The sequence below is a fragment of the Cryptotermes secundus genome, unplaced genomic scaffold, assembly GCF_002891405.2.
Source record: "Cryptotermes secundus unplaced genomic scaffold, Csec_1.0 scaffold430, whole genome shotgun sequence".
NCBI lineage: Eukaryota > Metazoa > Arthropoda > Insecta > Blattodea > Kalotermitidae > Cryptotermes > Cryptotermes secundus.
This window is the reverse complement of record NW_019721010.1, coordinates 962,184-986,806: the sequence shown is the minus strand read 5'-3', so window position 1 is coordinate 986,806 and position 24,623 is coordinate 962,184. Positions and strand designations below refer to the sequence as shown.

Below are 24,623 nucleotides of genomic sequence, written 5' to 3'. Positions count from 1 at the left end.
CTGTGGACCAATCTTTAAGAAACTTGGTATGTATATTTTGGCACTTGAGCCTATCTCAACAGTGTACTTCACAAATCCCTCCCATCAGTCTGTGTGTTTGTATGTGCATCCCTCCTATTGTTGCTAGGCAACAACCTGATGAAGATGTTTGTATGTAAGTATGTATGTGAGAATGAAAGGGGCACAAACATGGACACCACAAAAGGAAAATAACACAGAATGGAGAAAGAGTTTCATTCTCAAAAAACATATTTTACTGTGAACAATGATAATGCAATAGCATGGAAATATATTGACTTAAGATGCAGCACAATGCACTGGTTTCAAAAAGTGAACAGTTGTCTGAAGATGGCCAATTAAGACCAAAACATGTAACAACTGATGTGATTTTAATGTTATTTTAAATTAAAGAGAGATTGTGAACATTTTTAAATTGCATTAAAGGAGGTGAATGAGTAAGTGATCTATAATTGCATTGGTTATACAGTGTTACATGTGATTTTAAGTGTAAATATGGAAGAAAGCAATCCTGCATTGCCAGCTTCAGGCTCCTGCTGCTTTATGACTGGGGAAAGAGAAACTGATATCTACTGAACGGGAGGATAGGTGGACGCTACATATGGCCTGGACATGGTGGGAAAGTGACCCATTTCTGTCCCTGCTGGACTGAACATCAGTTATCCAGCCCAGAAGCAATCACTTTCCTGACTGAGCTATACCAGCTCATCACTGTACAACCAACACTACTTAAACAGTGAATTATTTTCACTTACTGAGGGTATTGTGAAAAAAATCTGTAAGTGATTTGTCCCAGTCACTTTGAAAAAATGCAAGTCCAGCCGGTGTAATGTCATCTTGTCTCTCTCGGTAAAAATCCAGTGTCTGGAAGGTTCTCTCCTCTAAGTGCAGGCTGTAAGCAAATAAATCAATAACAAATGAACACCATTAAAACAAAGAAAAAGACAAACTACAGTCTGTCCATGTATGTATGTTTCAAAGCTATTCAGTCACACCATATCAGGTGCAGAAGTTATGAAACAGTTATTAATGCATGCATTCAAAGTTGACTAAACTGCATTACTTATTCATGACTGTCACCATGTTAAACATATTAATAATGATTTCACTATTCTGATACTTCCTCCACACCAGGCATAATTGTAGTACCACCATGAATTGGTGTCCACTGTCTTCTTGGACAAAATGGTGTCCATTATGTTAGGGCAGATTTTATTAACACACACCTCATGCTTATATTAAGAAACAGTGTATGTCACACACATAATTAAAGCTTTTCACAAATCAGACTGAAACTTTGGAACAAGAAGTGACCTACATATGCAAAGAGCTACAAACTTGATAAATATTATGCAGCAATAACTGTGTTAATAGAAGGGGAAGATGGTACAGGAGAGGAGAGAAAGCATATTTAGTAGACATGTGTATACAGTATAACACAGTGACATAATGGTAAAGTTTTTGTTCAAAACTGGACTATGTCTTACCAAGGTCCCACCTTCTTCAGTTGAGTGTAATCCATCTTCCTCTCCTGTTTGTATAGGATAAACACAAAGCGTTGGAAGCCAGTGCCTCGTGGAGGAAAAGGCTGCAAGTAGCTCCACACCACTTCACCCTGGCTGATATTATTACCAGGGATGTTGCCTCTGAGGAGCAATCCAGAGTGCACCACTATATTCTTTTATAAATTGTATATCCAGCAATAAAATAAAACTCATGTTACTTTTCCCAGTGCTCATTTATCGGCTCAAATAATATTACTGACATCAGGGAAATGTTTCAAACAAACTCAGCAATACATAAAACCATTACAAGACTAACCTCAATTATAGCATGTGAAGATTGATCAATTTACTTACACAAACCAATGAACATATTCAGCATTTTGTTTGGTTAAATGCCCATCAGGATTAGTGAGAATGAGTGTCCACAGGGAACTGGGTTCACCGATGTATTTCACTTCAGGAACAGTTTCAGCCTACAACATACACAGAACAACATTCTCAATGAGTAAACCCTGCAGTTATTGAAACACTTGCAATCTTGAGAACACTATGTTCACAAATCATTGATACTGTCAATTCATAAGTTAACTTTCCACTATATACTATTCATTCATTCATTACTGGAGGGGGTGGGTTTCCCCATGCACCGCGACCAGTTGTTGATCTATTGTACGTCCCCCTTTGATATTCTACCAGTCAATCATACTCTTCCAGTACTGGTGCTCGCTATCAGCCCCTTTCAGCCAGCGAGTTTGGCCTCTCTACTGGCAGTGGTACCTGATACTTCCCCATCTACCAGAGGCATTGGAAACTACTTGGGTGGGAAACTTTTACCTAATTTTGCTCAGAGGTCTCCTAGAGACATGAGGATCTTTTACGTGCCATAAATCTATGACACGGGACCCATGGCTTAAAGTCCCTCCCAGACTCCACGACCTCCGCCGGGTTTGAACCCGCGTACCTTGAATCTTGAGGTGGGAACGTTACCCCTAGACTACGGAGGCCGCTTCCACTATATACTAGCTACTCAAACTATACTTCTTATGACATGTACAAAGAATGAACAAATACTTGGGGAGAATCTTTTGTTTCTTCCTAAGAGGTTAGGACATAATGTAAAACATCAATCTCATTAACATCGAAATTTGGTGACAGTCTATGGAAGAAAACTACATAACGAAAGGTTCNTGAGGTGGGAACGTTACCCCTAGACTACGGAGGCCGCTTCCACTATATACTAGCTACTCAAACTATACTTCTTATGACATGTACAAAGAATGAACAAATACTTGGGGACAATCTTTTGTTTCTTCGTAAGAGGTTAGGACATAATGTAAAACATCAATCTCATTAACATCTATAACCTTTATTTGAAACATTTTTCAGTATGGTCAGTATTTCATGAAACAAGGTATGTGAAATTAAAAGAATGTGCACCTGAAAAGTATGAGAGTATGCCTTCTATTCTTGCTGTACACTTAACAGTTATCTGTTACAGATTATTGGAGTTTAATGATATTGCAATAAATGCATATGTTCTGTAACTGTGAACAAGCGAGAAGACTGGAAGAAGTCTGAAAATAATCTTGCTCTGTATAGTTTTATTCTGGCATTTGTGTGTCTGGACATAGAAAAGCAATCAAAAACGTCTATACAGCCAGTTCTTGGCCACACTGTGAAGTATATTAGAACTAAAATAAACTTACTAGATGAATGCCCCAGATACAGGTAATAAAAAGAACAGCAATTTTAAGAATAAATACTCATCTACAAAACGCGATGTATATCACTTTCTTGCAACAATTTACTGCATTAATTAATCAGATTAGTCATACTCTGAACCTGGAATATCTGCCGCACATTTGCTTTTGTTTTTGGTTGAAAATGATGTTCTCAGTCATCACAGATGAAGACAAGACAGATATAAAAAGTGAATTTTCTGTATTACCTTTATAAAAATTCTATCTTTTGGGATATAGCACCATGTTGTCTGTTGAATGGATTATACAGCATTATATCCCAGAAGACATAACTCCTCATAACCACTACTGTAAAAACCTCAAACACTACACACTGTTTCTCCTTCAAAGTCTGAAAACTTTCATCTAATATACAAAATGGCTGTTCCATGAGAGAAAGAATACAGTAACAATTGGAGCAAAAGTAGAAAGTCTATGCTATATCTTACAACAAACATCTTAAAATATACCTCTTTGTACACATTACTACAAGAGCTTAATGCAGAGATCATTTTGAAATTTATCATGACTTGTTGTACTATCTATGAATTAGTGTCACTTGTTCTCCAAACACAGCGTGCAATTTTAAAGAAGCTATATATATAAAAAAAAAGTTATCTATCCATCACTGCCATTGGATATGTCAACTCAAACACTTTATTGACTTTGGCAAAATTTTGATTTGCAGACTTGCACTGAAATCTGTACATGATGTACTTGACTGTGCATAGCAGGAATGGACTTGCACCAGATGTGGCTACCAATTAACTGGCTTTCCATCATTTCACCTAGTTAAGAGTATGAGAGACCAAAGTCATTACTGAAAGGTGCAGGAGGAGAAAACAATGTGATGCCCACAAACCAAATTTTGAAGACTGTCCAATCCTTACTCTGCCTCTTAGTTACATGCTGTTCACCCTTGCTCTTCCAGCCTGCACAGTGCAGTGAAATATGCAGTTTTGTTCCCATCCGTCATTCTGAGAAATCTATCTGCCTGAAAACTCAGACAAGAGGCAAGTGCATAATCAATATGTATAGTCCAATAATAATTTTGCCGGTCATGGTAGCTGAGCAGTCTAAAGCATGTAATGTCTTCGCTTGCTTGGAGGCCAGGATTGTGGGTTCGAATCCCACACAAGGCATAAATGTTTGGTATGTGTATGTGTTTATTCTGTGTTTAGGTAAAGGCCTTTTGAAGAGCTGCTCACCTGTCCAAGGAGTCCTACCATCTGTAAAAAATTATCAATGAAACTGAGAAATCAGCCCTGTGCTCCAAAATGGGAGCAAGAGGAAAAAACTTTCAGTTACATTCTGCTATGAATATCAGTCTGAGACTTTAAGGACGCAATTCAAATGGCAACAAGTGTTACAAATATATAAGGTTATGTTATATGTTCTAATAGTGCAATGTGATGACAACAAATCTCTCCACATATTATGACATACAATATACATGTTATTTGAGGGCATGAGGATGTGGATTGGATTGAAATGACTGTCCAGTGTTAGGTTTTGTGAACAAAATTATGAACCACCAGTTTCTACAAAAGGCATGGGATTTCTTGACCAGCTAAGCAAGTATTAGCTCCTCAAGAATGACTCTGCTCCATATAGATACTAATCCAACCAAAGACTCAAATGAAAACTGGTGTACTTTCTTCATTCCTTACACCAATAATTTACTTTTATGTTGTATAAGACAGCTCTTACATTGAAAACGTCATCTGTGTTACTAATTTAATTGCAAGGTTTAACCAAATACAACCTCAGATGGTTTAATCACATTTCCTCGGTGAACTGGAAGGTAACTTTCATCTGTTAGCTTGTAGTGGACATCTAGTTTCACTCGTGGAGTGAAGTATGCATCTCCAAACAGATCATCATACACTCCATAATGTTCTGCAACACGCCGTATATGCAGAGGTCCAGCTGTTCTTAGCCATTCATCTTTAACTTCGTTTAAGGGAACCTGAACTGTAAAATTGAAAGACATTACACAATAATGTGTGTGTGTACAGATGGAGAGCAGAGAATCCATAACCTGTTGAAATATGATGCCACAATTTTTATTGTGTTTGAATAAAAAAGTCACCCTGCATTGGTACTAATGATTCTATCAATTTATACGTTAAGGTTCACACTTCTGTATTTAAAAAAATGTGGAAGTGCCCCCCACAAAAAACAAAACAAACAAAAACAGTTCAGTGTGTTCATGTGCATTTTGGGTGAACTTGATAAAAAAAATTGGACAGACCATTGCAGCCAAATGTTTAGCATTTTTGCTTTGTAATTGGGAGGTTCCACTTCTGAAACTTGGTCTGAAAACTGTGTTACATCTTGGTTGAAAATTTTTATTGCTTTCCTTAGTCAGTCCAAGCAAATACTGAGATAGCACATTAAACTAGGCCACCACTTCCTTCAACATGCTTTCCAATTCAGCACTCATAAATCACCCTATCATTTTATGCCACATGACCCAAGGAATTGCAATAGAATTATTAAACATACCAAGAATAAATCAGACTTAAGATGGAGGAAACATTGGTAAAGTCACCTGACTTGAAACTTGACTGAGAAGGGGTATCTTCAAATTTCTTTACAAATCAGTTAATGGAAATACATCATGAATTCTACGCATAACAGAATATTGAAGAGGTCTTACTGCATTTTTAACATCAGCTATCAAACAAAGCCGCATTACTTACGTTGCTTCGTTCTAGATAGTCTTTCTCTCTCTGGATTTGATTTTGCAGCTTTAAGGATTGCTATTCGTTCCCTGAGTTCTTGTGATCTTGATGGCTTTGCTCGAGGAAATCCAATATCAACTTTGAAATGAAGGGCTGGATCTTTATAGTTTATCTCTGAAACAGAAACAAACTTTTTACCTTATCACATTCATTCATCAGTTTTACCTGACTCTGTATATTTCCATATCTCATATAGCAGGAAAAATTAACCTTATGTGCAAGAATATGTGAAAATACTTGGAAATTTGCACATGTTATGGAGATGTGCAATCAAGTAAACAATATAAAACAGAATACAAATTTGTCTCATGTAGCAATGTCCCAGACTTCTGCCTATTCACTTTATGAATGCAGAATGTATGTAAAAGTGATGATGACAGCAGAAAAGTAACTAGAAAAACAGAAGTCTCGCTCTTTATAATATATTTAATGAAGTTGTCAGTAATTCTCACTATACTCGTACATCATTGACTGACTGGGTTATTGTGAACAATGTATGGGAAAGATTCGGAAGGAAGCGATCATGGCCTAAATTTTGGTACTATCCCACCAACAGCCCTTTGTACTGAACTTTCATTGCCTTTGGCTATGTGTACATGTAACAAATTCATGTTTAGTTAGGGTTGTAGCAATTAGGTCATATCTGCTTCCTTCAATATCATTTCCAATGAATTATTCACTGGACACTTCATAATTCGTTACTTAATCGAAGACAGTATATAAACAAATATACATTAATAATTAAGTTGGATATGTATTATTTATTGAATCTTAAATTTAAGGTTATGTATATGTATCGCCGCCGTTGTATTTGGTTCGGTGAAGTATCCATACCTCAGACCTAACAAATTATACAGCAGCCAGTACTGTACATGTCTGAATGACATACTACAACCAATATATACTCCTGCAAGTAGGTTTTATATATTACATTTCTAACCTTGGTTGGGATAAAATTAACTTGCCTTCTAATCGCTGTTTCAAACTTCTTGCTACACCAGGCGGTTTTCCTCTAATACGATGCCCATATCGAACCAATGATATTTGTACGGCATTCACATCTCTGGCACACAATTTTAAAAGAGGTGCAAACATTGTATTTAATTTGAATATTCTATAGCAAATTCGCCGCCATGTTAAGTTGGTGTACTATGTACTTCAGTTTAGTGTTTTATTAAACATGTTTGCCCTTAGTTGAGCTTCGAATAAATAGAAGTATACGGTTTTATTTATTTAAAGTTAATTAAATTAATTTAAAAGACTCTATATCATTTCTATGATAGATAAGATTACTAGTTATACCATTTTCTTTCATTGTGATAACAATATTTACCACCAGAGTGGAGGACTTTGCTGAGGCAACTTCCTTATCAGGGTTGACAATAGTGCAGTGCAGCCACATTATGGCGATTCTTAAAGAAAATCAGCTTAAAGCTTAAATTAATGATAATACGAAGACATCAATAAATTTTTACAACATATTATGCACATTTATAAGGTAGTGAACTGCCAGCACTTTTGTGTAATGTACATTTAAATAACAAAATTCTATCTCGAGAGTTGGTAGTAACTCTCTTGAACATTCTGTTCTCACATACGTAAACATTGTTGGATTCTGGCAGGTAGCGCCAGTTTGAAGCGAGAAGCATGGAGGAGGTGTGTTTATGTTGCAGGAAGTTGGCGTTGTTTTGACGTTTGGTTTTTGATAGTTCGTACAATGTATTCATGTTTCCCCATCTGAAGTCTAATGTTGGTAAACGTTTCTGCTTTAGTGGTGAGTTCATATCTCGGTTATTTAATTTTGTCAATATTCAGTTTCTTAAATTGTGGATGAGTACTATGTGACGGGGCCTCGTATTGTTTATGTTTAGCTAGATTAGGTTAATATTTGTTGCCTGCTTTAGTGGTGAGTTCATATCTCGGTTATTTAATTTTGTCAATATTCAGTTTCTTAAATTGTGGATGAGTACTATGTGACGGTGCCTCGTATTGTTTATGTTTAGCTAGATTAGGTTAATATTTGTTGTTAATATTAGCCTATTTTCTGTTTAGGACCTCGACGTTAAGAGATGACGGATCTTTTAATTCAGTCCGTTACTTCAAGAGGGGACACATTTCCCCGAAGGCTGTTGGATGGATGTAGGTCGTCTGTTGTGTCTCGTTACAGTAGAGGCGGGGGAGATTCTTTTGGTTCGGAGTTAAAACATAGCAAGAGTGATGACTTGGTTCTTCAGAGTGCAGCAATAATTCCACCAGATATTCAGCATGCGCCATGTGATTCATCCATTACGAAGACAAATTGTGTGGTGTACGAAGATGACTTGGTGTCTACACATGTTCTTCCTAAAGCAAAATATTTCAGTGATAGTGAGGCTGATGAGGTTAGGTCAAGCAGTGTTGATAAAGCAGCGCGAAAAATTTCTGGCGACTTTTCTGATGTGCAACGAATATCGAATCGCCATATGGGCTTGTATGATCGTGTGGATCCAGAAGATAGTATCCGGGATATGATAACAGAAAATGATTTTTACAGGTGAGATTTTAAAATACTGTAATATTCTATTTAAGCATCCTGTTGCATTAATGTATCATCTGCAAACATTTATTTTCGTCTTAAATGTAACTTATTATCTAGTCACCCATCTTCCTCACTGCATGTTTCGGCCGTATATGGCCATCATCAGGCGCTATCTTGCTAAAATTGTTGTACTGTATATCAAAATTACGCATCGCATGTGAACGCGATATTTCCTAATTAAAATAAATTAACCTTAATTAAAATGAATTAACATACCAGTGTTTACCTTTGGACGTCGCCCATTCGTTTAAAAGATATTTGCTTGATATTTCGCATTAGATTTATTTGCGGCGTGGGTATTATGCGTGTTATTTGTGCAGTTCATAAGGATGTCGGTGAGTGTTATTGTTAAGTTTTGTTACGTATGCACCATTGACTGTAGGTTCTTCCACGCTGCCAGAGTAGTTATGTTGTTAATTTGTGTGTATATAGACATTATCTACATACAACATAACTACTCTGGTAACGTGGAACAGCTCACAATAACACTACATCAACATCCTTACGAACTGCACAAATAACACGCACCATACCCACGCCGCAAAGGGACCGCTGCGCGAAGAAACACAAAACGAGAGATACTAAAGCAAATATCTTATAAACGAATGGACGAGGACCAAAGGAAAACATTGGCATGTTAATTAATTTTAATAAAAGTTAATTTATTTTAATTATGAAATATTGCGTTCACACGCGATACGTAATTTTGACATGCAGTACAGCAGTTTTAGCAACATAGGTGGTCAGAATTCCTGGCTACAGATCCAGAGGTCCCGGGTTCGATTCCCGGCGCTACCAGATTTTCTGAGAAGTAGTGGATCTGGAACGGGGTCCACTCAGACTCGTGAGGATAATTGAGGAGCAATTTCAAGGAAATAACGGCTCCGGTCTAGAAAACCCAAATTAACAGCCGTGGGGATCCGTTGCGCTGACCACGCGACACTCTCTCCGCGCTAAATTTGGCACTAACTTCGCCGACAAGCGGCGGTCGCTTGGTCGGTATAGTTCGATTGCGGACTAAAACCACGGAGTTTGTTTCTTTGTTTGTTTGAACACCTGGCGATGACCGTATACGGCCGAAACATGTAATGAGGAAGAAGGGTGACTAGGTATTAAGTTGCATTTCAGACGAAAATATTTGTGTGCAAGTCTTAAAACATATTAAAAATCAGTATTTGTTATTTTGCGATTTTTAATGTCTTCTCAAAGTAGGTAACCAGAATTTGCTGTCACGTTTAAAGTTTTCCTTTCTTTCTTTCTCTTTTTTTTCAGATTTGTCTTGTTCAAGAAGCATTATGAAAAATATTTACATCTGTCACAGAAGTACGAGGAAGCGAGGAATATTGCATACTATTTGGAGGAGAAATACCATGAAATAAAGGTAGGATATTTACTTGGCCTAATTTAAGGTGAATGGTTTTACTGGATTCTATACTTCCTTCTTTATTTATGAGATATCACATTTAATTTATATGGAAGGGGTTATTTGAGAGCTTGCCATAAGCTTTTTTGCAGTTTGGTAGGAGGGGGACACCCTTGATATCAGCTCGCACTTGTGGCATAGTTGATAGGCCAGTAGCCCATACACATCACAGTTTCTCCCCAGTATCCCTCCAATAAATCTCTGAACAGTTACCATGAAGCGTTAATGGATTAAATAAAGGCCCTNAATTTAATTTTTTTAATTAAGCAGTTAAGTTGCATTGCTTCTTGTGTCAAAATGCCATATAAGAGTTACAGGTCAATTGGAATGAGTGTTCATGCACACTCACTCACTCACTGAGCTGAGCCCTTCTTGAGAAGCCTCCAATTGTGCAGCTACTCAAGAATTCCCCAGTATTTTATGGAACCCGGAAGTTCATTGCCGTGCTCACAAGAACCCTCCTCTGGTCCCTATCCTGAGCCAGACCAATCCAATCCATCCCATCCTATATCTCTAAGATCCATTTCAGTATTATCCACCCACCTAGGCCTTGGTCTTCCCAGTGGTCTCTTTCTTTCTGGCTTTCCCACCAATATCCTATATGCATTCCTCTTCTCCTGCATTCGTGCTACATGTCCTCCCCACTTCATCCTCCTTGACTTGATCATTCTAATTATACTTGGAGAAGAATACAAGTTATGACAGTACACATGTGAAAAGTAAGGAGAAGTTTTAGGCATATATTTCAGTATGTTACAGTTCCAAATAGGAAATAGAAAGTCCATGTAATCAGAAATAAACGTAAAGAGAAATCGGATAGTTCTTACATAAAAAAGAACTTATGCTTATTAAGAGAAATTGGATGAAATTGCTGCTAGGCGTGATCATTTTACTCACTAATCTCATTATGGTTATTTGCTTATATATGTGAAAATTCCATGCTGAATTAAATTTAAACTTAGCAGTGCAAATGATTACTTAATTGGAAATTATCTTTAGCCATCTCCCGCATTTCACCTTTCCCATATTTTTGAAAGAAAATTGATATTGAAATTAATGGGAAATATACTAAATATTAGTGCCCAAAAATATAATTATTTTATAAGAATGTCCTTTTTGTTTCCTGAATAAAGTGTTTAACTACTTATTTACATGACTTAAACATGAGAAAGTTTCTGCCTGGCTCAGCTTGGAAAGAGTTCTGAAAGTGCCATGCTTGTTGGTGCCAATAGGTGGGCGTAATAAAAGCAGACATAAATGAATTTAAAATTGCCAGTTGACATATTCATCTCATCTTCTTGGACATCAGATTTGAGATTTTAAAATACCGTACATAAGCCTACATGTTATTTTGAGATTTGTCCTTTTTCCGTATTTCAGCATGCCACTATGAAATTATAATTTTTATGTGTTTATGACATATTTTTACTTGCATATGCATTATAATTTGCATGTTCAGCCTCTATTTAAAATCCTACATAGGCATACTTTTTTTTCTGAAGTGAAATTATATCTGCTGGACACGTTTTAATAAGGCAGAATGACCGGTATGATGTCACTTCCGAATGCAGAATGTTCAAACTTGCCAAGCCTGTTTACTGTACTGCATTTTTTTATTCACTTATTCTGTATGTATGGCCGTCATCTTGTTGCAAGTAGTTTCCATGTAAGTGTATTGTAGAATTTAGTGAACATAGCACAAGTGCTGGAAATCTTCCAACACATTCTTGCCATTCCCTGGCCCTTCACCAGCTCTGTGAAGGCATTTAAACCCTTCATTCATTCTCTTGTTGTTGACGCACATTTCCATATGAGAAATGTGCATTTAAAGCATTCATATCTCAAAGCGACTACTCTTTTGTTTTATCATGGTATGTATACCGCGGTAACGCAGTTCATAGTCTGTGATGGGAGACTCACTACAAAACTGAAAACAAGCTATTGCGACATATTTTTCCAAACAGTTTTGTGGTGTTGTTGCATTGATAAGGTTCAGCACTGTTAAAGGAATCAACACTTCCTAAAATTAATGAATGATGGGAATATATATTATGGTTAATGACCTACTGAAATGTCATCCCCCCCTTGCTCTTTCTCTTAAGTCAAAGTCAAAGTCAAAGTCGCATTGCGACTGACGGCCAGTCAGTCAGTAAGTCTTTGTGTCAAGCAGCCTCATGGGACTCATGACCAGATATTTATTACTGTTTGACAGTTACGGTCTTGTTTTTTGTGAGCGCCCTCTCTCAGGAGAGAACGGGTCTGTCTTTTGTATATGCTGCTGGTCCTCGCCAGCGCGGTCTCTCTCGGGTCCAAGTCCCTTGGTACTCGAGACTATATATTTGAGACTTCCCTTTTCGTCGCCTCCTACGACTCGCAGGGTCACGGTGGAGGTCTCTTTCTCATTTGCTAATAACGCCATTTATACTACACTCACTTACATGGTAAAAGTAAAAGGTAAAGTTGTCCCTGTACTTAATTAATTAACGCTACGCCATGAATGCGTATGCGGGAGTGGAAGTATAGCTCCACCATTCATGACCTTGGCACTAAATGGACGCCCCGGCCGTTCTATCCCCGGGAAAAGAACCACCCCCCTCCCAGTACCCATTGGTTAGGAGGTTGGGTGTGCCCTGGAGCTGGTCTGGATGCTGTGGGGGAGAGGAAAATCTTCCCCTGCCGGGAATGGGAGCCAGGCCGCCCAGCCCGTAGCCCGTCGCAATAGAGACTGAGATAGCCCGACTACTTTTATGGTTGTTTCTACAAAACTTTATTTTTTATTATTGCTGTCAGGTACATAATAAGGGCGCGCCCAGCACATTCCCATAGTGTGGATTTTTGACCTTGATATTCCCTAGTGGGTCGTAGTCTAAACTGATTCTGACAATCCATTTAGACTTCAGGCTTTTATAAATGTTTCTTTCGGTACTTGTTGAATATATCTATCTGATAGGTAGAGAGAGACGATGGTGAACGCCATACAAACAAACAAACAAACAAACAAACATAAAGGCGTAATTTAAAATATGCATGAATTAATCTTAATACAGTGGAGCCTCGCTTAACGAGCATAATTCGTTCCAGAATCTTACTCGTAATGCGAAACACTCGTTAAGCGAAACAATTTTTCCCATATAAATTAATGTAAAATACGATAATGCGTTCCATGCCGAAAAAAATACTAAAAAAATTTTATGTATAACGTTTATTCAAAGAAAATTATATATACATTGTTAAGGAGCGTGAATCATCTTCATCTTTTCTTCTATGCGGAATGAACCAACATGGAATGCGAATTCGATTTGCAGAAAAAAAAATCGAAATAATTAGTTTATCATTTATGATACATATCTAATTCTTTTTTACTAGAAAGCTGTCTAGAGACATTTGTTTTTGCCGACGCTTCAAAATTTGGTAAAAATGCGACACAGCATTATCATTAAATAAATTTGTAGCGCGCATAGCCCCTGCCTTATTAGGGTGATGCTTCTCAGTGTACGATGAAACAGTTTCCCATGCTTTCAGCATTTCTCTTATTGCGCCAGAAGTTTGTTGCTTTGCTGTTACTTCGTCCTCCTCTTCTGACAAATTCTCCTCCACAACTTCTTGCTGTGAAACACAATGCAACTCCAAATCTCGCAAATCGTTGATGTAGACCGATTGTAGACTTTGCATTATACATAGGACATAAGTTCTGTTGATACAGTGTTTACGTATTTTATTTATTGGGTTAATATTCTTGTAAACGTTTCCGATACTGAGGTTTATGTGTGGGCTTCGCATTACGTTGCAGCCTCAGTAAATATCAACACAGCCAACAGTGCAACGTAACACAGTTTGTTTTGTTAATTTGGTGAAACAGAGATTGTAATTTGTGTGCGCGCTTGTGTGTACATGTTCGTTCTGTATACAGAGTGTTTCACGACTTTAGGACATAACTGCAGGAGGTGATTTCCTAGGTCTTTGTGATCAAAAAAGTTCATATAAACATGTGTCCGATTTTTGACGGTTACGGAGTTATGGCAGTTTTTTCATTCCCGTACACGCCCTCGTGTGAACCGCGGCTGTCAGCTGTCGGGTCGCTATTTTTAGCCAGCTACAGACAGAGCGCTCTCGTTATCTCGACACTTGAGATGTTCCTACGGCGGGGTGGGTTGGTATGTCCGGCGCGGTTCACAACCGAGCGGCAGCCTGTGTTGCGGCCGGCGGTGGCATTTTCGAAAATCAGCTTTAAGCACCAATAAATTCAAATTAAAGGTAATTTCACGAAGTTAACTTTACATTCATACTTTAAATGTATCATGTATTATGCTGGTTTATTATTTTGTTCCGTTTATTGTCAGTAATCGTTACCTTCTCTTCTGAGTTTAAAATGGTCATAACTCCGTAACCGTCCAAAATCGGACACATGTTTATATGAACTTTTTTGATCACAGAGACCTAGGAAATCACCTCCTGCAGTTATGTCATAAAGTCGAGAAACACCCTGTAAATAGCCTATATATTGCTGCATTTCATTATCACTCAGGTTTTCTGAAAACTCTTTTTTTTAACCAAATTTCATACGCATTTTTTAAACCAAAATTCTGATTAATTCAGTCTCATTCTTGATATAAATCATGACTTAATAAAACTGTTAATGTTATACTGTTGTTTGACTGAAATTTTAACCGTGCTAATGAATACTACGCGACCTTTATATAACCCATTCCACATATGTCGTCGGTTGTTTTAGGGTTCTATAAATGGATAGTTGTGGTACTAATATGAGCAATAATTTCGGGGCAAGTCAGCGAAAGTGATTGTTACATATATAAACACATTCTGGTGGAGTCGTTGGGGAGAAACCACGAAAAACTCCACGATTGCCAGTCATTGACCGGGATTTGAATTCGGACACCTCCCTCGGTTATAAAAGGGCATACGGATTTGAAATTTGCAGGAAACTAAGGATTGTATATACACTGTAGTAAGTAGACAGTGTAGAATAATTTTAGGACGCGCTGTATTTTTTTAGTGGGGTGGGACTAAGTCCCGTGTACTGCGTTCACTTCTGGCCTATTGTACCAGCCCCAGATGATAGGTGAGGGTGATTATGGAGCAGTTGGTGGAATGAAGATTGGCAGGGGAAACCGAAGTACTCGGAGAAAACCTGCCCCAGCGCCACTTTGTCCACCACAAATCCCACTTGACCAGACACGGGATCGAACCCGGGACGCCTTGGTGGAAAGCCAGCGACTAACCGCTTGAGCTGTGGCGCGGCCTAGGATGCGCTGTAACGGGATGTTCTGAATACGGTTGAGTTCTTCTGGTCACAAGGCAGGGATCTTTGTTAAACGGAACTTGTTTGTATTCCGTTGTAAGCACATCTTAATGCCTTACCCTACAGTCCGGCGAGTGTGAAGCGTCATATTATTTTTGTTCCTGATTAATGACATGGATGTTTCCTTTGCATATCAACTTTCTCAGTTTAAGATCAGAAACCAGCTGTTGGAAGTCAGGATTTATTACTGAGCGAAGCAAGTTAATGACATGAGATAAAACATACTCCACAAAACGTGTTAAAATAACACACGAGTTAGACTCAAGATGTCGTTTCATTTTGACAAGTCATGATACTTTTTAGCCTACTTTCTATGGTATGCTATGATAATGTGATTTGGAAAGAGAAAAGTGCAGTTTGCGTATAGGCCTAAATCCATGAATTGTAATATTCTTACTGGTTTTATTAGAGAAATGTGCAACATTGCCGATATATACCAGCTGATAGAAATGTGCAGTTTTTTTTTTCTCTAAGATTCATGAGGCGGGATGAGACAGAGCCCATTTGGTACGTCGGCCCCTGACTGGCCTATTGTACGAGCCTCTGATGATAGATGAGTATGGAGCATTTGGTTGAATGAAAATTGGCAGGGGAAACCGAAATACTCGAAGGAAAGGTGTCTCAGCGCCACTTTGCCCACCACAGATCCCATATGACTTGACCTGGGGTTGAAACTGGGCCGCCGCGGGGGGAAGCCGGCGACTGACCACCTGAACTATGACACGGCCCTAGAAGTGTGTAAATGTAACTGGGAATTTTTGTCACTTTCACTTAATTTTTTAAAAAAATAAGATTAAATATTGTGGCGTATATACCCGTTGATATGCAAGGACCTCGAAACAAACGACAACACAACAGCCGTTGCCGTACAGCGGCTCTGTAAATACTACAACAGTAAAGTTACTGTTGGAAATGGGGTTTCTATTCAGTCCGTGCGAAGGGGTTCTAGGGAAGACAGTTGAGGCGAACCTCAAGGGACATGACGCCAAGACGAACTGATTGGCGGTAAACCGCTAGTCGTAAAGTGATTTTGACTTTGACTTTCATCTAATTAGTTGTCAGTTGAAAGTCAGTGTGTGAGGAGAAGAGTAGGTTGTTGGTGTAAAATGGCCGCCAGCCTGGGAGCTAGTCAGTTGAAAGTCAGTCTGTGAAGAGAAGACTTTATGTGTGGTGTAGTTACAGTGAGACTGTCATAATTACTGTGTTAAAATCCGTTGCCAGGATGCGACTAGTGAAAGGAGGCTGGAAAATGGCTTAGCGGATGCTGTGGTGGTCTGTGAATTGTGGAGATTGACGATAGCGCTGTAATTACTTGTAGTTCCAAGTGGTGTGTAAAATCGGTCGGTAAATCCATACCCCGTCTGTAGTCACACATAACTCATGATATCTGACATCAGTTGCCACTATTCAGGGGTGACTATAGACATGGTATGGATTAGTGAATGGAATATTACTTTTATTGTGTTATGCCACATGCGAAGTGTATTAGATTAAAACTAAGACTTACAAATTACAACTGAGATATAAAAATTTCTATCATACATCATTTTCGAGAAGTCTGCCACAAATATATTGATTCAAGAATGGTAACTGTAACTACACAAATGTTGTAAAATTTGTACTTTTTCTTAACCATTACGTGTCGGACTTAAAGTAAAAGAGAGAGAGAGACAGTTTAATGTTTTTTTTTCTCCAAAGGCAATTGCACAGTATAAATTCATTGCCAGTGGCCTTCTCCCGTATAGGCAAGAGGTCATTCTTTACAGATCTGTCGCCTTAGTTCACTCAGAAAAGTGACTGTGTGCGGGCTAGGCAGGCGGTTAAGCCCACGGAACTTCTGTCTAATGGGTTCCAGATGCTCCTTCTCCAGACTTAGAACTGTCGGTTGCGCGAGCCAGACTTGTCACTTCAATCCGTTGTGTAATATTCAGGAGGCATGGAATTTTAATTTCAGTCATCCATACGCTGTGCTTCTTATGGCGCGTCCACATTACTCGTGCTCGCCAGGCCTGTGCTCTTCGGGAGACTCGTCTGGCTTTTACTAGTGCTCTTAAATCTTCGTCCACACTACTTCAGTTGATCGCCAGGCATCGGCGCGTGAGGATCCGTATATTTACTCGTAGTGTGTATAGGCTGTAGTCTATTTTAATTTATTGGCTATAGTTTTAAATTAAAAATTAAAAATTTCCTTGTCTCGTGAATTCTTATATCGTCCACATTACTCGCGAGCATAGCGAGTCACACGAGCACGAGCACGAGTAATGTGGACGCGCCTTAAGAATCTTCCTCATATCGGTTCGAAGTTGTATAGTCTGTTCATCATGAACTCTTTCGCTGTTAATTCCAAGTATACTCGCTGTTTGCAGGGCCAACCCTGAATGCATTCGTTTCCACTCGGAGACATCTTGCGAGCGGCTGTTAACAGTGGTCGTTGTTTTCTAATCCCCTCTAGGTTCTCCTAATGTTCTGTTATTGCCCGTCGCGGTGTTTTCCTGAATGTAACTGCTGGCGAGGGATTGCTGAATTATTTCGCCTATGTATGTAGTGAACGACCGCTTCTGTGGTCAGAATTCCTGACTGCAGATCCAGAGGTCCGGGTTCGACTCGCAGTGCTACCAGATTTTCTGAGAAGTAGTGGGTCCCGAGCGGATCCGTGGGGATCCGTTGCGCCGATCACGCGACACTCTATCCGCTAAATTTGGCACTGACTTCGCCCACAAGCGGCGGTCGCTCGGTCGGTATAGTTCGCTTGCGGACTACAGACCACGGAGTTTGTTTGTTTGTGTATGTAGTGAACGTAAGCACAACCAAATTGGGTAGTGCTGAATACTGGCCACCCAGTCCGCGAGAGCCTGTAGAACTTGGATGGCACGACGTCTCTTCTCTCTTACAACATAAGAACATGCAACTGGGAGTTGGACGAAGTAAGAAACATGCACAGTGATACATTGCAAATGTGTTATTGTCGTTAAGACGATGATTGGTAGTTATTTGCTACTAGCGTTTAGAATCTCAGAAATCCCTTGTTACAAAAGCCGATTCTTTGTGCACTAGGTGTTCCACTTCTTGCGTCCGATGACTTGTCCCAGTTTTTACATTCATGACAAAGACATCGTGATTAAAGTATAGTTTCCAAGCACCGTGACGCTAAGTCTCGGGGGTTGTTCATAATCCTTCAAAGAGTCGCATTCAATCCGCGTGTCACAGTTCTTTTGTACAGTAATGCCCAAGAGCGTGTTATTCACCTTTACACTTCATTAACTTTGTTATGAGCACAGATTACTGTTAATTTTGGACCTCGGATCCCTTATAAGCTTCAGTTTGCTCTGTTATTATATAGTAGGACTCTTCGAAGAGTAAAGAAAAGTGTGCTTCTGCTAACAACCACGGTATCAAATTATGGAGCGGAAGTAGAGATTCACTTGGTTGTGGGTGGTCAGCTTCAATCTCCAAACGTTTAACCCCTATTATCCCTCAATGAAATGCTTGGGTTTGTCCCAGAGCCGGTCCGGACGTGGTAGATCAGAGAAAAATACATGTCGGGAATCGAACCACGGTAGTGTAGCCCCAATGTATTGTATGTATTATGGGAGGGGGTGGGTTTCCCCATGCACTTAGACCATTTATTGGTCCATTGTGCGTCCCCCTTTTAATTTCTACTGTCGCCATACCCTACCGGTAACGGTGCGTGCCATCAGCCCCCGTAGAGCCAACGAGGTCGGCCCCCGGTACCTTGATGCTTCCCCCATCCACCAGAGGCATTGGAGACTACTTGGGCGGGAAAGGGCCTGTAATTTACCTCAGAGGTCTCCTAAAGACATGAGGTTCTTTTGCGTGCCGTAAAGCTACGACACGGGACACACGGCTTAAAGTCCCTCCCAGAGGACTTGTTCCCTGAATTTTTCCGCCCTTAAAAATTCCACGACCTCCGCCGGGTTTGAACCCGCGTACCTTGAGTCATGAGGTGGGAACGTTACCCCAAGACTGCGGAGGCCGCTAGTATAGCCCCTAACTCTCCGCTCTAGAATATGCAGCCTATTTTATAAAATCAAGTAGTTTTTTGTTGTATTTTATTAACAATGATTGGGATCGAGACGGTTACAGATATCGTCGCTAAGTCCGCCACCTCTCATGAAAAGAGACTCCAAAACCGTGTCAACATTGAAGCGTCCAAACTGAAACGGAAGAAACCGTTCGAACTAGTTAAATGTTAAAGTATTAAGTAATTCAGTGGAAGTGACTTAGTTTTAATTTACATAGTATATTAGGTTTAGAAAACAAATTAATCGTTAGTTATCCAACTAGTTTTAATTGTAATTAAGGTCTGGGTTACCCAGTCTTTAATTAATAAATAAAACAAAAAATTAACAATTAATGCTAATACAGTTTTCTGAGTGATGGGGTTTTAAGTTACTTAGCAACGCTTTACTGTGTAATGAGGTTATTCCATTACAGCCCTTTATAGGGCCTTAGCCGCTTCTTCAGTTTCTTAATCTGTACGCAGTCGGTGGGATTCCTTGGGCGGGGGATCAGCCCGTCGCAAAACCTCTGCCTACACAGAGAACAACACAAACATAGAATAAACGCAGACAGACATCCATGCCTCGAGTGGGATTGGAACCCACGGCCCCAGTGTTTGAGCGGGCGAAGACAGTTCATGCGTCAGACCGCGCGGCCATTGTGAGCGGCGTAATGAGGTCATTAGCGCCGGTAATCACTTGTGATGAGGAAACGTGGAGTATGGCGTATTGAATGACGGAGGAAAATGTTTCCTAAGGAAACTAATTTCGTCATCTAGCACCACCAATTGTCAATGAAAGAGGACTCTGTCTTGGAGGTAAAAATTTGCGACTTTGGATAGTACGTAGGCACCGGAGCCGGGATAGCTCAGTCGGGGTAGCGACTGGCTACGGGCCAGACGGCCTAGGGGTCGGATTTCGAGTCCCGTCAGGGCGAAGAATTTTCTCCACGCCGTTCAGAAGAAAATATCCTGACCCCCTTGGGAGGGAACCCTGGTCACCCAGTCCGTACTTGTAGCTTATCACAGACAATTGTGCTTATATGATTGTGGCTTTCAGGTTTGTACCTCGATATAGTTTCTGAAGAACCGGCTGCTTTCGACTTTATGATACTGCTGCACTGAAGTTGGAGACAGCGGGAGCTGCATGATGGCATAACCCAGACAAAACACTCTTTGTTGTTCACCGTAGTGAAGTCTTCAAATTTTAATTATGTTTGTAGTTCCAAATCCTGTTATGGGATTCAAGTAGTAAATTCTTCGTCGTATATGTTAGTAAGGGGGCACGCGGTAGCTACAAGCTGGAAGGTCGCGTGTTCTAGTCCCGATGAATTCATTTGATTTTTCAATTGAGTTAATCCTTCCAGCCGCACTAGGACCTGGGGTCGACTCAGCCCCTAACAGAAATGAGTACCAGGAATCTTCCTTGGGGTAAAGGACGGCCGGCGCTTAATGCTGACCTCACCGTGATCTGTGAGCCCACTGTTTAGAGAAAATGTGAGAGCCTCGACATCTCAACCCTATGGGCCTCCACTGCTTGTTACAGGGATAGCTTTACCTTTTTTATATGTTAGTAAGTCATGCTAGCTTGTTATGAATGCTCTTCTTTTTACCTTGCCAACTTCTTTTCTTGAGGACTGCGTCATACCGGTTGCGTGCTGAATGTGGCGATGACGCGAGACAATGTTGGTGTACACCTTTAGGCAGACAGGTGCTACACCGGTGTTTGTGCCTTGTGAGTTTGCACATATCCGTTCATGCTCCGTGGAGTAGTTTTCCTTGTCCTTCATTGCGTGGTTAGAACCCAGTCGCGTTATCACATGAGACCGTAACTACCGGTAACTACAGCATATCCTTCCTGTAACAGCCATTCAGCTGTTCAGTTCATTTATTCATCTGCTCGGGAGACCCAGACACGCTGCTGGTCTCCTCGCCATGGTGTTCAGACCAGCACTAGGGTCTGTTCAGCTTCTCGATCAGTTGATACTCTGAAATTCTTTCCCCTAAGGGTAAGGCGGCCAAGACATGAAGCAGACCGCTTACTTTCACGTAGTACCGAGGTAGAGAACGTTTGGAACAGCACCTGGACCGCCCCATACGTCTACATGACAACTTTACATTCACATTTCCTTCGTCCGGATCAGTCAAAACAATTGGAGACCAAAAGTATTTTAGATAACCGTATTCATGGCAGATGTTGAATGTTACGATCGGGGGAGGGGGTTGTGTAAGAAAGTTTAGAATATAGAAAATTTAATAAATATGTCTTGATGGAGTGAGTAGTCTTTGTGCTGCATATTTTGGACGTGCCCGATTTAAATCTTGGCATGGAAACAGAAGTATGCTTTCTTTTTTCAACATTTTCCTCATTCGCCAGTCAGATGTTTCGTAGGCTTGCCTCACCTCACCAGTGGACCGCTACTTACAATACGATAGAAGATGTCGCATTCTTGTTAGTGCTCGGTACTTCTCCCCTTCGAAGTAGATTTGTTGTGCACCAGCCTCGCATGCTTAGTACGAGCAATCCTTAATAAGATACACAAAATAATGAGCCTTACTGAGCTTGGTTGCTCAGGCTCGCACGCCTGTGTGTGTCTTAACTTCCGCCAAGTGTCAACTGTTATGGCTGAAAGCTTGTACGACACGGAGTGGAATATAGGCTGTAGTGGCCTCATCAATGTTCTTCCCACTATTTATGTTTCTGTAGACTACTCGCTGGTATAGGGCCTTTCTTGAGAAGCAGTTGTTACTTGCTAAGCTGGACAAACAGTTCCCGGCACGAGTATAGGGGAATCATGAGCTTCTTGCTTCAGGCGTTCTCTCTTTTCGGGAGCAACCCAAAACCTGTTGGCAGGGAAGTTCGACGTGTCCCAGAGCCGGTCTCTGAGTGGTAGCGGTCATACTGGTTGAGCTGTCTCGACTTATTATTATTATTATTAATATCTGTAATTGGCCACTGGCTGTTTAGCTCAGTACGCAAATAAAAAGATAATTTAATTATTATTATTATTATTTTGTGTATTTCTCTATTCGTGCTAGCTTTGTAATTGGCCTCTGTGCTTTAAAGTTTGCACGTAAATAAACATGAATTGAATTATTATTACATTTATTATCATCGTTGTTATCAACTTCGAATAAAGAACCTGCAGAACTCATACACGTACAGCGATAGGAAGAATTAAACATGTTTTTGATCTTCTGCAGTGACAGTTCCGTATTGAACTGCATCACTGATCTCCCGTTTGTGTACTCGTACTGAAGTGTGAGATGGACTTCGAAAATACAGCTAGGACTCGACGAATGCGAGTTCGAATAATGCGATATTCGATTTAGTGCGAATTGTACAACGATACCAGCGCGTTTAATTCCAACGAAAATTAAATTAATGCGAGGCTAGCGCATGCGCAGTTGAGGTTACAATTAATGTCTCAGATGCTGTTACTTCAGTCTGCTTTTCTTTATTTTCATGTGTGCATTTTCTGCTTCCTGCCGTAATATACGTTACTTTTCGTGATTTGTTTTAATCGGTTCGAGAAGTGCCCTTAACAAAATGGATAAGCGGAAGATTCCTTCAGACAAAAACACGACGAGCACAATGCAGTTTCCTTTACAGAGTTCTTGGAAAATTATAGCATCAGACATGCAATAGAAAATATTCGCCGTAATTGGCAGCAAATAACTGCAAACAACGTACGTGGTATGTGGACGCGCATTTCGTCTCATTATGTAAATAGTACTGATTTCTAAGAAGAAACTGATGCAGAGGAGATAGATATTGGAAGAGAACCTGGTTTTGATGGAGTAGAAAATGATGATGTTCGGGATCTGCTCAATTCACATTCGGAAGAATTGACTGATGATCTACTTTTGGTTAATCAGAATTCGTTTGAAGAAGCCGACAATGATGCCTAAGAACGAGAGAGTGTGTAAGTGAAGGCGTTCACTCTCAAGGAATTTGGATGTATCTTTCGAGTCGTGAAGCAAAATATTAAGGACGTTTACCCTAACATCGATCGAAACATGCAAATTCACCGAGATGTGAATAAAGCAATGATCGTCTAGTACATGCACGAAGATTCAAAGGAAGAGAAAACAGTTCAGTCTACGCTGCTGTAATATTTCGAAAGACAGAGATGTTTCCGTCAGTTTAAGCTTATTTTCAGGAATCATATTTAGAATTTCTTTGTTTTGTTTTGCTTTCTGTAACTACTCTACGACTTTGTTAAAAATAAATTTAAATTATAAGAATATTCTTTTTATCTTTTACTGTGATATTTCGTCAATAAACGTAAAAACTTATGTTTAAAATGTTCATTGCCAATTTCCGTCAATTTGGAACCAGTTACCATGTTTTACATATAATGACAACTTCGAATAGTGCGACCACCATGGGATTCATTATCAGCTCTAGTCGAGAGCTGCGTGTATGTGAAATTCTTTCGTGTAAATGATCTCGTTCTTATAAATGAAGTGAACGGATTCTCGATAGTAAGGTTGCATTTTATTCCTACTTTAGACACGACTGTGCCTATGTACCGTTACGTTGCTGACTCGGAATTCATCTCAGTTCTCTTCTCTCCTTAGAAGTGGGCACTTTTAGATTTAACGAGTCCACACACGATAACAGAAAACTGTGGCCCTGACAACACGAATGCCCTTCACAGTGTGGTGTGTCAAACAGACTGACTCATTTCTGTAATGCTGGCATACGGTTTCCTATTAGGCGAAGCGGTGCGGTTGAAGCCCGTGTCCAGAAATACGTGCATCTCTTTCAACAAAATGGCGCGTATTAGAGGCTCCTACGTGTGCTGTGTATTGTGGATGGAGTCTTCATTGTTCTTTACAATTGAAAAAGAAATATCCATCTTGATAATATGTAATACAAGTGAAACTCTTGTTCATGCCTAACATTTTGTTATTTCATCTGTCATTTAAGGAGCTGTATCAGCTGATTTTGTGTAGATACGAATGGAAAGAGGGAGCGATCGTTAACTAGAAGACGGGACGAAGAGATCATGGCCCAGATTAAAGTATACCACTCATGCCTCTTGTGGTCACATTGCACACAGTGGTATCACCACATATATCATGCTTCTGCATGTCTTTGTTTGGTAGTCCTTAGTCTGCTTGTGGTTGCCAAATTTAACGCTAGAACGGTGGTGCATTGCAGTTGTTTTAGACCTGTTACCGGAATTTATATGGAAGGTGGACAACAAGTATGTTTGTTAAGCATTCGTCAGCAGTGCACGCCACACAAGTTGTTGAATATCCAGTA

The 24,623-nt window shown here is 39.9% G+C and overlaps 2 protein-coding genes across 2 annotated transcripts in view; one reads left to right on the top strand and one right to left on the bottom strand.

The window, feature by feature from the left end:
- Nucleotides 1–7,176, bottom strand: part of LOC111875185 (39S ribosomal protein L38, mitochondrial) — an 8,670-nt gene extending 1,494 nt beyond the window's left edge. Inside the window, exons 1-6 of the mRNA XM_023871253.1 lie at nt 6,975–7,176; nt 5,968–6,123; nt 5,028–5,236; nt 1,878–1,996; nt 1,506–1,664; nt 774–910 (exon numbers count right to left, since the gene is read on the bottom strand). Of these exons, the coding sequence (XP_023727021.1) occupies nt 774–910; nt 1,506–1,664; nt 1,878–1,996; nt 5,028–5,236; nt 5,968–6,123; nt 6,975–7,104 (910 nt within the window). The 5' untranslated portion in view covers nt 7,105–7,176. The remainder of the gene's footprint in view (nt 1–773; nt 911–1,505; nt 1,665–1,877; nt 1,997–5,027; nt 5,237–5,967; nt 6,124–6,974) is intronic.
- Nucleotides 7,177–7,609: 433 nt separating this feature from the next.
- Nucleotides 7,610–24,623, top strand: part of LOC111875157 (abnormal long morphology protein 1) — a 177,513-nt gene continuing 160,499 nt past the window's right edge. Inside the window, exons 1-3 of the mRNA XM_023871223.2 lie at nt 7,610–7,783; nt 8,062–8,542; nt 9,860–9,968. Of these exons, the coding sequence (XP_023726991.1) occupies nt 8,079–8,542; nt 9,860–9,968 (573 nt within the window). The 5' untranslated portion in view covers nt 7,610–7,783; nt 8,062–8,078. The remainder of the gene's footprint in view (nt 7,784–8,061; nt 8,543–9,859; nt 9,969–24,623) is intronic.